General features: G+C 39.1%; 2 protein-coding genes across 7 annotated transcripts in view; one reads left to right on the forward strand and one right to left on the reverse strand.

Annotated features, from left to right (window-relative positions):
- The window catches only part of brd4 (bromodomain containing 4), a 38,545-nt gene extending 29,483 nt beyond the window's left edge, over positions 1-9,062 (reverse strand). For 2 of the 4 annotated variants that reach the window (XM_046031916.1, XM_046031902.1), the window contains exons 1-2: positions 8,933-9,061; positions 8,394-8,551 (exon numbers count right to left, since the gene is read on the reverse strand). In XM_046031916.1, the coding sequence (XP_045887872.1) occupies positions 8,394-8,551; positions 8,933-8,962 (188 nt within the window). In that variant the 5' untranslated portion in view covers positions 8,963-9,061. Of the gene's footprint in view, positions 1-6,606; positions 6,675-8,393; positions 8,552-8,932 lie in introns of those variants that run through there. The other 2 variants (XM_046031911.1, XM_046031931.1) reach the window with 2 other exon arrangements.
- LOC123958542 (protein PET100 homolog, mitochondrial) lies at positions 7,765-12,286 on the forward strand. Of its 3 annotated transcripts, none has more exons than XM_046031941.1 (4): positions 7,765-7,859; positions 9,567-9,653; positions 9,774-9,806; positions 10,522-12,286. In XM_046031941.1, exons 1-4 carry the CDS (start codon positions 7,824-7,826, stop codon positions 10,609-10,611), a joined length of 246 nt encoding a protein of 81 aa, XP_045887897.1. In that variant the 5' UTR covers positions 7,765-7,823; the 3' UTR covers positions 10,612-12,286. The 3 variants fall into 3 exon arrangements, with proteins under 3 accessions (XP_045887897.1, XP_045887911.1, XP_045887904.1); XM_046031955.1 differs by lacking the exon at positions 7,765-7,859 and adding an exon at positions 9,256-9,381; XM_046031948.1 differs by lacking the exon at positions 7,765-7,859 and adding an exon at positions 9,279-9,381 and having other exon boundaries at positions 9,534-9,653.
- Positions 12,287-12,827: the final 541 nt, after the last annotated feature.

Below are 12,827 nucleotides of genomic sequence, written 5' to 3' on the forward strand. Positions count from 1 at the left end.
CCCTCCCTCCCTCCCTCCCTCCCTCCCTCCTACGCGCTTGCTCATTCCACCCCTCCCCTCTTTCCCCATCAATAGCTTGAGGTCCTTGCTCTCTCCTCTCTGTTACACCTTTAACACCCCACCCCCCTTCCTGTTTTTTCCTCTGTCCATTTGATCATGCCCCACCCCCACTCACTCTTCCCTCAGAATAATCTTGAATATGCCTTCCCCTACCAATTTAAGGGATCCCTTATCTGCACTCCATCCTGTCCTCATACCACTTGGATTCATATTCTGGCTGTACTACACAAATACAAGAGTAGCTGCAAAACAGTTTTTTTTGAGGAGAAAATATGATATATGGCCAGACCAAAAACATAAACTCTGCAGACCCAGAAACACCACCTCTAAATCACATTTAATTCAAGCAGAGAACTTGATCAGGGTTACCAAAATTATCATTAACATTTTATTTTTCTGAAATCCACACCAGGTTAAATAAAAATTTAAAGTGTATTTCGTGTGGCTACTTGGCTCTTAAAGCAAGCAATTTTATTTTCATCTAGAAATATTAAACAACTGAAGGCAGAGGCTGCACATTGTACAGCCCAGGACTACCAGTAAATGTGAATAATCTGGATGCAAGGAATAACGTAGGATAGCATAACAGTCAAGCTGAGGACATGAAGGAAAACAAACCACAGAGAAGGACAGAGAGTGTGACAGAAAGAGGGAAACCACCCACTGTGCCTTCCTGTAGCAGAGCAGCCTCCAGTACTGATGTTCATGACTGTACGGTGACCACCCTGCACTGGTCGGCAGGAAGTACAGAACTCTTTTAATCAGATAAACTGGCTTATTTCCAATAATGTACCTGTAGTGTTTTGCTGTCTAGACAAATTTACCTTTGGATATGACTATGGCCATATGCTTTTAGATCATAATGGGATACGACTGATAAAATAATTCACAAAACTAAAAACAAAGTTGTTAGCGGGCCAGGTAAATACCAAGTAACATTTTTTGTACCATAATTACCACAAGTGCTAGTAAATGCAGCCTCATAATACATGCCTCATGCCAATAGGAACAGGAACCTCTCTGTGTGATGATGGTAGAATCAGGGAACATATGTAAGCATAGCTGCTGGCAGGATTCACAACTGAAGATACAATCTCAAGAGGCAGATGACATACAGAGACCCTGTTCACTCTTCACCAATCATCCATCCCACCTGACAATAGTGCCTCTTAACCCTGCTAAAGTAACTCTAACACTTTTAACCTGCAGTTCACTACTCGCCATGAGAGAAAAAGTGCAAGAAGGGCAAGTGAGAGACGACTGTTGGACTGAGTGGATTAAATTAAATTACTTGTTTGAATAAACATTAAAACAGCCAATATTGTAAACGATATCAAATGTGCATTAACATTAAAGATTTTATAAAGTATATGCGGTGACGCCATGAACAATTTTAACAAATACAGTCAGATATAGTCTTGTAAAGGAGTCCTTCATTCTGAAGTCCCAGCATCATGCATTGAGCTGAAAGTTAACTGACTTTGCATTCATTATAACGCGATTTTCTTCTATTAAGTTTCCCTCAGCACTCATTTCTTATAAAAAGCAAAATATGACCACACTTCAGACAGGCTGAAAAATCTCCAGAGCACTGTCACTGACTTACATCGTGTTTTCATTTCATCGCATATGTCTGGGAGATCGTTGTTAACTTTGGTTGAGGCTGGACAGTATTTACCATGAGTTTTTCAAAGCGAGTTAATCAAACATGGTTTTAATGATAATTCAACAGTTTGAATTCAATTTGAAACAATAATACTAACTGCCAGGAATTTTACCGTGGTTTATCATTAAACCGGTAACCACTTCATCCCTACACCAAATATATAAAAAGGTCTGTCCTAAGGCATTTGTTAGTTTCACTAACAGTAAAATTCCCCCAAAATAATGTATCTACGAACTATCTCTTTAATCACATACATTTAGGCTATGAGATCTCATTTTAATAACTACTAATAATGTAATAGGTAATTTAATATTTTTTCCATTTCCATTTACTGAGCCTACCGGTGGAGCCCCATGAGGAGGGCCTGCCTCCCACTTTTAAATCCTCTGCCTTAATCCATAAAACATTACATCAAGTGCACACCACAGTTTATCAAATCAACCACAAATCGTATTCTACACTACCAGAGGCAAGTTGATCGCTGACCTCTCACCTCTCATTCAATCTTAAGTCGCATGTGCATGCAAAAAATGTACACACCCACACAGTTTCAAAGTTAGTCATATGTCAAATTCCCATGAGATCAAGCGAGTAAAGAGCCACTCTGTGCACTGTATACTTGTCAGGTGACTGGTGAGTGCAATGCATAATGGCAGTTTTCCCAAATGAAATAAGCAGCAGCTTATCGGTGCTGCAGCCAGACATTGACGTGGTCCTCACAGACCCACTTCCCTGTCCACGTGCCATATGCACCATTCTCAAAGACAATACAGCAGCTGCCAGAATGACAAAGCTCCAACCTACAGCAATTCAGAGGAGGCCAAACTGATGGCCCTGTCACTGGAAGGATGGGGGGAGATCATATTCAGACACAGGGAAAGAGGGAGGGATGATAACTAGCAAGAGGAAGGGGGAAAGCAAAAGAGAGTATTGCATTTAGACTGGGGGTTGGGTCAGACAGAGAGGCAGCAGTGCACACAGAGATGAGACTCTGCGAAGAAGTCTGAGGGCACTTCCATTAATCATCAGAGCACCGGAGCAGCCGAAATCTACAGGGACCTGGAGTGGAGAAAACAGGGTACAGGCAATTTGCCAACTTCACATGGTGTAGCATACACTTGTGTAGTTAGTTATGCATTGGGAAAAACAATACAAAGAAGAGGGTACTTAGTAGCAATAATAACCAAAGCCTTTTTTGTTATATGAGAATTATCTGAATCTAACGAAGAACACTTCTGTCATTATAAAATATTACTTTTTACACCCAGATAATTTGTTATCATTGAACAATCTGAAAATCACAATCCAAGCATTTCACAAATCTTTTCTTCAATATTGAAAGATACAAACTTATTCAGTGGCTCAGTCTCAGACTTTGAAAACTCCTGGACTACACTTAACCAAGGTCAGTCTTCTTACTAGATCCAGGAAAGTGAATGTGTCATGCCAATTTAAAGGGCACTCACTGATTTTACCCATTAAGTACAGTTTGTTAACGTTGATGTTATCATCAGGGTTATTTTTATCAACTTGGCTTAATTAATAGAAAGCCTGTGTTTGGAAGAAGTGGGCATTTCGAAGGCAGGAGGGTGTAATGACAGAAAGCTTGACACATAATAAAGACTCATTTATCTTACGAGTCCTCCAACTGTACAAGTTCAGTGGAGTACCCCATTAAAAGTTCACTAGGTAACATTTATAAAAAATAACTGTCATATTTGCTCCTCCTACTGCTCCTAATGCCATCTGCAAGAATCCACTGTGCTTGCTGACTCCTCTCGCTCGCTCGCTCGCTCCCTCTCTCATACACAACTGCACAAATCAGTCCAACACAACGCTGTCAATGTCAGAGACCCACCTTGAAAAAAGTTATTAGCAAGCATGTAAGAAGCCTAGCTAATAAGGAGAGCTATGTTAATGTTAGAATACAGCTGGGCTGTCGAGGTTAGCATGCTGTTATATAGGTATACCGATATAATTTCAAAAGAGATATAAAATTATACAATTCCGTTTATACCGATATAGTTTGATGTTGAGTTAATTAATATGTTTCCGTAAAGTCCTGCCAGCGTTTGCGCCTCTCTCCCCCTCACCTCGCAACCCTGCCCCTCCCTCTGTCTGCGCGCAGCCCCCCTAGCTCACAAACTCTCTAACAACATCAGAATCAGCTTTATTTGCCAGGTATGTGAACACATACAAGGAATTTGACTCTGGATTGTACAATGCTCACAATGCGCTTACTTATACAATAATACAGTAACAAAATCAAACAAAGGCTATGGAATGAGACACAGTGCTGGTCGACATTGCTGAAGAACTGGCTCGTAAAAAGAAGAACTACGGTTTAGTCAGTGTTTCCCACACATACACTTTACTTCAGCGGCACACCCAGGTATATTTGGCGACACATTGTAATATTTCTCTGAGAAACATAGAGTTATTACATTACAAGTCACGGACACAGTGGTGATTTTACAAGCGTGGACCAGGTAACGTGACAGTGAACACACCAGTGCAGATGTCACTCCTTTGTACTGCTTAGTACAAACTACACAACTTTTAGTGTCGGCTGATGGCCGTGCCATTCACTCTACAAAACTTGAGTCTTGAAGTCGCTGTGGCGTTCACACTATGTGACTGATCGGTGACAGGGTTATCACACACTACACGAGCTGACAAGGACTCTGTCACCTGATGCTGGTCTCCAAACCACGTTGTGTCAAGAAAACACATGAAATGGGAAATGACATGAAACTACACATGAAACAGCTGTGGTTTGTTATTATAAAGACAAAGAATATGGGTGAAAGAATGGATTAGCACTCGCAGGTAGCAGGGCTTGTCTGTGCTACAGAGAGAGCCGGAGGTGAGTAAAAAATGGTTTGCGGTGAAAAGTAGCTTCCTTTTCTGCCAGCTGCTTGCTCTCATTAGCTGGATGCTGATGTCGAGTTGGCCAACTCCTCCAGATATTTGGCATGCTAGATATCTGGCAGACATCAGCCATGTGTCAGAAATGTGTCGGGGAGCCGTTTTGATGAGTCATTGTGTAGTTCACACATAACGACTGGAGACCGCTGATTTACCCCCGATCACAGCCTGACAGTCACCGAGCTTGCAGAGTGGCAAATCGGGCTACAAATCGTGTAGTGTGAACTAGGCTTTAGCTACCATGTTGGTTTTGTTTTGAAAGGCTACGTCGTCACACGCCTCCTCAACATGCGGCGCAGATGCTGCTGTGAACTGAATCGCGGGAAGAAAAATCCATAAGACAAGTTCTGATTTTTTTGGGCCACTTTATATAATGTAGCCTACTACTACTGATGGCAGCCCAGTTAGCAGAAAATACTGGTATATATTTTATATCGCTATTCAGCCTAAAAGTACTGGGATATAACTTTTTGGTCCATATCACACTGCCCTACATTCTATGCATCTTCACAATTATGGTGACCTTTCAACTTATTTTTTCTTTCAGCCATGTAGACACAGCGACCCCTAGCAATCCAGAAATGTATTTTACACTCCACACTACACTAGTGTATACTAGTATAATATAACTCTTGTTTTCCTAATCTTAATCCACCCTACACCTTTAACTCTATTCAGGACTTGTTTTGAAATTTTCCAGTCTAAAAGTGCAGAATTACTGAAAATTACTGAAATTTTGACTGATAATACATTTTCAAAACTTGCACCTACAACCTTAATATTTGAGCTGTACAGCATTCAATACTGTGCATCAATATATACTGACAAGCTGGCAAACGGAGGAAAACGGCAGATATTTCCCTGGAGAGTTGGCAGAGACCAAAAACTTAGTTAAAAACGAGAGTAAATATTAGACTTCAGATGAGTGACAATGTTTGCAAACAAGTTTGTCATATCAACTTAAGATGTGTGTAAGTGTTTTCACTGCCCAAACCAGCAACTCCAATACACAAGATGTTCCTTGGCCTACCTCATGATTGGGTTTGTTGCATAATTAACTCTGAGTAAAACCCAGGAAAAGTTCAGTCCCTGTTCCAGACGCCCTGGTAAAACTCAGCACATTTATTCAGCTAATGTCTAAACCAGCAATGGATGACGGACATTGTTGATAAAACATTGTGACGTGGAGACGGTTTGTGACACGATTTATGTAGAGTATGACTGGACTGTGTCAATGTTTGCTCCAAATAAATCTCCAACAAATAATCTGTACAAATAAAATATTTTATTTAAAAGCCCACCAACAATCATTATGTTCATTATTCATGTGTAATATGTTTTTAAATTAATTTTGTTAGACAGCCTATGTATGATATTTATTGAGAACACAGGATGATTATATTGAGCATCACATTTTTTTTTATGTTTTCAAACCACAGTGTGACTTTTCTGTCAGTGGTCTGCCATATTATGGACTACGGTAATCAACCTCTGAAAATTATAAAATAAGGGTGACAGAAAAGACTGCTGACAAACGCTTTCTGTAAAAGTGATGAGGAACATAAACCAGTGATTGGTGTTAGATTGGCTGATTATTCTAATGACATTAAAGCCTTGATCAATATGGGCCTTGAAAGCAGATCACTGTTAATGGTATTAGAAAATAAATGAAAACATAGTCATTAGCTGAAAAAAGGAACAGAAATTATTGATAATCTTAAAACAATAAAAAAAAAAAAAAAAAAGTCAATGTTGTCTATTACATTCCAACATGCCACACAGTATGACAAAAAGACACTGTTTTCAGTGTGGCTGCAGAGAAACCAGAAGTAGCAGCAGTAACATGGTTGTAGTAAGCCCCATGACACTTGTGTCAATTACTCAAAGGTATAAGTGAAGCACATACACTCACAAACAGGATAATAGATTTTGTTTGCTCGCTCATTTGTTACCTGATCACACTCTCCTTTTCATTCAGAGGTCATTCACAACTAGGCCAAGGATGGAGTTACCATGGCAACTAAACCAGAGAGAGAAAAACCAAAAAAAGGAATTTCAAAAATGAGAAGAAAAAAAAAAATTCCAGGGGCAAGAAAAGTATGATCTTTAGGATAAGATGTGATAATGACCACAATCCCAACCAGACCTAAGTCTGTACATTAAGCAGCACACATGCATGTTTGCCAGCAATCTTTAGACATCCTGAAATGTTCCGGGTGGTTTATAATTTCAAATGAAAATCCAACAACAATTACATACTGGTATTTTGATGTATGTAATTAATAGTTCAGCTATGTGAACCATAACCCTACCTGGTATCTGCCAGCACTTTGGCCCAATCTTCATTTACAAACGTATAGTGTAGCTGATCAAGTTCAACTAGGAATATCCATTTGCATTAATGTGATTAATAGCTCAGTCCTCTTGAGCCTGTTTGATTTACTGCTTCCCTGGTAACTGTATGCCCTTTGACCCAAATCATTCTCTTTATTTACACACATAACTAAAAAAAGTGTAGACAGTGATAACACTTTAATACCTAACCAGTGACACACAAATCTGACCCATGGTATTCATTAAATTTTCAACATATTCAGGTCTGGGTAACAAACTATTGCTAAATGTTGTTTATGGAAGACGTCAAAGAAAATGCAAATGTAACAGTAGTCCTAGAGCTTTAAACTGCTTCAGTCTTTGTATATCTTGAGGTAAATAAGCATATCCAAACAAGCATGTGATTGCAAGTAGGCTAGTATCTGTCATTAGAGAGATCTGTATGTTGTTACACATTGGGCTTCCAACTACTAAAGCAATGTTCAACCATTAAAATGAAATCACACGTTTCACACCTGTAAAATCGACATCCCTCCTTACAATGAAAACAGCAGTGATAGTATGCTAGTCAACGGGCCTCCTCTACATGAGTAATCTGTTTGAACAGCAAGTCGGCTGAATGCCACTGCTTTGTGTTTATACTACCCTGCCATATCATTCACCTGAACACCACAGACTCAAACACATTTGTCTGGGATAGTGACTATTACCAGGTTTGGTGGATAAAACGATAAATTGCAAAGTAATGACTGCTGGCGAGCGACCATCGTCGAGGAACCAAGATCCTGACGATAGGCCACAGGGCAAAACGTTACATTATTCCCTGGGTTTCGTAATGACTGTTTCTGCCATGCACGGTAGAACTGAGAGCGTAAGTTGCGAAGACAGATATTTTCTTTCCAGTATCATGGCAGCGAGCTTTAAACAGTGAACATTACAGTTCTATTTTGTGATATCTGGTTCAGTGACTGCTTTCTCATCAAATAGCCTCAGTCTGAGTGTGCGCCATCATCACCGTGACGGCGTCACCGTCTCCCACAACACAAGACACTCGACGAGCAAACTAGCAATAGATGCCCAACACGGTGGTCGTAGCAATATTTGGTGTGCTATTTGTAGCGTAATTGTGGCCAAAAATGGGTGAGACAGGCAAGGGATGTCACATAGACACACAATGTAGGTGCGGTTATTGTGTCTTTTGATAGACAACTGCCAACTAGCTTTAGCTAGCAAGCTAGTTAGCCAGAGCAGGCCGCTGTGCAAGTGGACGGTCTCGGTGGGCGCCGGGCATCAGCGCTACCTCTTAAGCCTTTACGCCTCTGTTACCGTGTATCTTGCGGTCTACTCATTCGGTTCACTGAGTCAACAAGACTGGCATAATAATGTTTGAAACAACGGCGTTTACCTGGGTTTATCAGGTTGCCAGGGCGCGCGGGATCTTTCTCTCCGAGGATCCTGAACACCTCTCGTTGTCGATGACGTCACGCGTAGGTCTTTCGTTGTGGACGTAAAGCGCGTGTCACGGACTGCAACTTTAGCGACATCCGAGAGGAGATATAATATCTGTGCACAGGGATAATGTGCAAAACTTTGAGTAAACCGTAAACATTCTAGCTTTTAGAATGGGAAATATGGGTTACAGTTACAAATGTACTGCACAGTGCAAAGGTCACAAGCTAAACTTAAATTTCAGTCTAGCAAACTTCTCAGAGCATATTACATTTGACATATGTAATATAAAACTACAGAAAAGCAGCTACCGCTAACACAACATCATTTGTCCTCACTATTTTGTTCTTCTAATTTTAAACAAATCACAGCTTCTACCCCAAATGTGTCCCCTCTGCCCCAAGAAGCATCGAGAGTGAAGAAAAACAAGAAAGAAACAGATCTCTTTTAAAGATTTTAAAATTTGAAAGACAGGGCTACTGTCAACTCACTCACCAGACTGAGATGGCTGTAAGTTGGTAACATCCACTGTACGGGTCTTTGGAGGAAGTTTAAGAAAATGTATCTTAAATGAAGAGAAAGTGACACATCTGGACAAAATCAGTGGCTTGCAGCGCCCGTCAGTGGACGACAAATCAAAATGCCTCTATTAAACCGAAATTCATCTGCGAAACAGAAGTAAGCCCGTCCGATTTTTATTTAAGCAAAAAACAAAAAATGCATACGATCAAAATGCCACGTTTGTCTGTTTTCAACGGTGATATATAAATCATTTTTATTTCTGATGACCCCCGCGCATGCGTCGTGGCTTTAAAGCATTTGGTCCTCCCATAAACCCGGAAGTAGTGTGAAGGTCTTCGGCGATGGTTGGAGTTTAAATAAGCTTTCACTGTTGTAGACCCACAGTCGATGTGAAAATGGGTGTTAAAATAGAAATGTTTAGAGTAAGTATCAAACATGTTAAAACGCCGAAGGTGGACATTTAATATGTATTGGTCTAAAGGTTTAAAAATCGTACAAATCGGCCTAGGTCTCGTGCTCTAGCTAATCATTATCTTTATGCTAACTGTGATCATGATATAACCTTTTCCCACAGTCACTCACTGGCTGGTCTTTTTGTTTTGAGCAGATGATGCTGTATCTGTCCTTTCCCGTGACCATGTTCTGGATCTCAAATCAAGCAGAGTACTTTGAAGAGTACATAGTAAAGAGAAAGGTCAGTAGCGCCATTTATATTTTTGATCATGCATAATAATCCATTCGTCGAGGTTCAGTGTTCATGTAATAACAAATGTCTCTTTCTATGTACTATGGTGGCATCTTTTATGGTATCCAGAGAGAGATCTTCCCCCCAGACGAGGGAATGCATGTAAGTGCACAGAGCTCATGTTTCTATAATGTCCACACTGTCCATGAAAAATAAAACCACAACTAAAAATATTATATAAAACCACAAAGGTGCGTAGTACTGACTACACTCTCAATGCTAACTGCAACAAAAAATGTGGTAGTGAGCCTAAATATAGTGTATGATTTTTCATTTTGCTCTCTATACTTTTTAACCGCAAGACCCATATTTCCTCACTGTCATTCTGAAACCAACAGATAGATGGCACAGTACACCACATAGAGGTTACCAGAACTCTTCCTTGTGATACTGCTTTTATCATTTTAATATTTATCATACAAAATCAATCATATAAAATTCATGGCATAATGACAGTCCATGTTTAAACTTAAATGATTTTTTTAAGAATGGTCTAATTCTAATAATCCTACAATGATTCTTTCCATCATGACTCAACCCTGAAACCATAAATTGTTGTATTAACAGAGAAACTTCCTTTGCTGATTTTTATTTTATTTTAACATAATCATATAGAACAGTGGTTTTAAAAAAGGAACTACTGCTGTACAGCACAATATAATGCTTCTGCTAATAATAATAAAAATAATTTATAGTAAAAACAAACATTTTAACATTTTTCAAAGAAATTTAAAAGTCAAGTAAAATCAAAAAGACTCTATGTTTTAGTATGACTTAATATTGATTTTAATAATGACTGTGCCATATTTATTTTCAGAGGAAAGAGTTGGAGGACTTCAAAGAGAGAATGCGTGTTCGTAAGGAGCGGCGAATATTAAAAGACATTTCTTTGGAATCTGAGAACTGAGGATTATGTGTGGAAGATATGTGCTCAGCACCACCAATGGAGGACTATCTATAATTGTTTCTGAAAAGTTAACACATCCCAAAGGTGTGCTGGGCAGGGATTAATTATGCCATACCAAATAAGTCGAATGTTACGTATTATGGACATGTGTGACATTTTCATCCGAGACTTTTCAAATGTCAAAATGCTTTGTTTGAATGTCTGGTCATTCATAAAATAATTATTTGAGTTATATATCTAGTTGGATCTAATGTAATTATCATGATTTATTTTATGAGGTGCAGTGCCTATAAAATGTTTTCACCCCCTTGGATTTTTGGTGTTTTACAACATTGTATTACAGTGGATGTAGTTAGGCATTTCTGATGCCTAATCAACAGAAAGAGACCTTAATGCCAAAGTGTAAAACAAATCTCCATAAACTGATTTGAGTTCAGCACAAACATAAAACACAAAGTAATTACAAGCAATTATTAGAGGCACATGTGGCAGCAATTACTGTCTTTCATTTATGATATACATTCTGGGTAGTTTTAGTTTTATGTTCTGGGTTATTGGACAATTTCCCTTATGTTACAGTTAACTTAAAGATTGCAGCAAGGTTTTTTTGAGCGTTCCCTCAGCATGATGCTACCACCACCAGGCAATATTGCAGATACAGTGCACTTCTGGTAATGTCTGGGTTGTGTTGTTCATCATCCATATGTTTAGTATGATGACCAAAAAACTTGTTTTATGGTCATCAGACCATATTACCCCTTTCCATGTTTTAAATGCTTTCTCATACTTTCTGGCAAACCGTACTTATGCAATGCTGAATATTTGTTAACAGTATCTTTCTTATAAGATTAGTTATTGTGCTGCAGAGGTTTTGAATGTTGCTTTGTCTACATGATTTTTGCACCTTGCAGATGTCCTAAACAACTGGCTGCACCAGTCAGCTGTGTGATTCTGTGGGGGAAAAAAAATCTGTTCTATCACTGTCGTAAAAGCCTATTTACATCCACTGTGTTTTTTTGACACCACAGGCACTGTTTATGTGTATTCGTCTTGTTAACATGTATTTTTTAATGCTGTTGTTTTTCATTAAGATCATAATTTGTTGGTTTTGTTTCACCTATTCTAGAAGCATAGATTGTCCTAATGGATATGGTTGTGATATGAAGAGATGTATCTCATGTGCTGCATTCTATGGTCACTTTGTGAGCAGGCGATTGCTGGTTTGAATACCTGGATCATCAGCCAATATTTTGAGTAGGAACGGGATGTGAGTGACTAACTTGAGCAGAGGCATTGGCTGTCCAAATGAAGTGTGACCCAAATGTAACTCCTGGTACAAGGCGAACAATGCAGATGACTCAAATATGTGACCGATCATGGTTTCCCCTGTAACTCCTGTGTGTGTTAATGCTTTTTAGAAATTACTTACTTTTGCTTAGAGTGTGAATATCCATTTGAAACCCTATTTGGAAGTGGAATGATGCGATAACATATGTTACAGTGCTATCGAGTCTCCGTCTCCACTTACCTGTGAATTTGGCACTGAATGTCGCTAAAATGATGTGCTGATTGATATGGAAAAAGCATCAGTTTCAAGATAATGTTTTTTTAAGAGATAGCACTTGTTCTCACATACTTTTGAAAAAAACAGATCAATAAATAATTTTGAATATGATATGACCGGCATAGCTATCTCTGATCTCCGAAGTATGAAGATGTCTGAGAGGGCTGTGCTTGGCTTGTCCAGACACTCTTAAATCTTGGACGTGTCCTGACACCAACCACACCTAATAAACTGCTGAACTTGAAAGTGATGACATGTTTTCCCCAAGGCTCATCAGATGATACCCTCAAATATATTTGGCAGTGAGAAGTGGCCAGTTGGATGTCTCCTGAAGACCTGGCGAGATAGTGTGTATTTCATTCTTGCAGCTGTTTCTTTCTCATGGCTGCCAGTCATTTTAAATGTCAGACTCAAAATGTGGTAATATAGTATTTTCCGATGTGATTTGCTGATAAATACTATTCCAGCTGTGAAAAGCAATGGAAGTAATGGAAGCCAAATGATGATGATATTTTACTTAATCCATACCCACATAAAACTACTACTGTTTAGCCTAGGTCAAGGTCAGGAACCACTTGGCTTTGTTTAAGAGTAAAACTAACTACAATGAAAGTAGCTTTCCCTATATTTTTCATGTTGGATGTTTGTTACC

This window comes from Micropterus dolomieu, linkage group LG02 (genome assembly GCF_021292245.1).
Source record: "Micropterus dolomieu isolate WLL.071019.BEF.003 ecotype Adirondacks linkage group LG02, ASM2129224v1, whole genome shotgun sequence".
In the NCBI taxonomy this organism is placed as follows: domain Eukaryota; kingdom Metazoa; phylum Chordata; class Actinopteri; order Centrarchiformes; family Centrarchidae; genus Micropterus; species Micropterus dolomieu.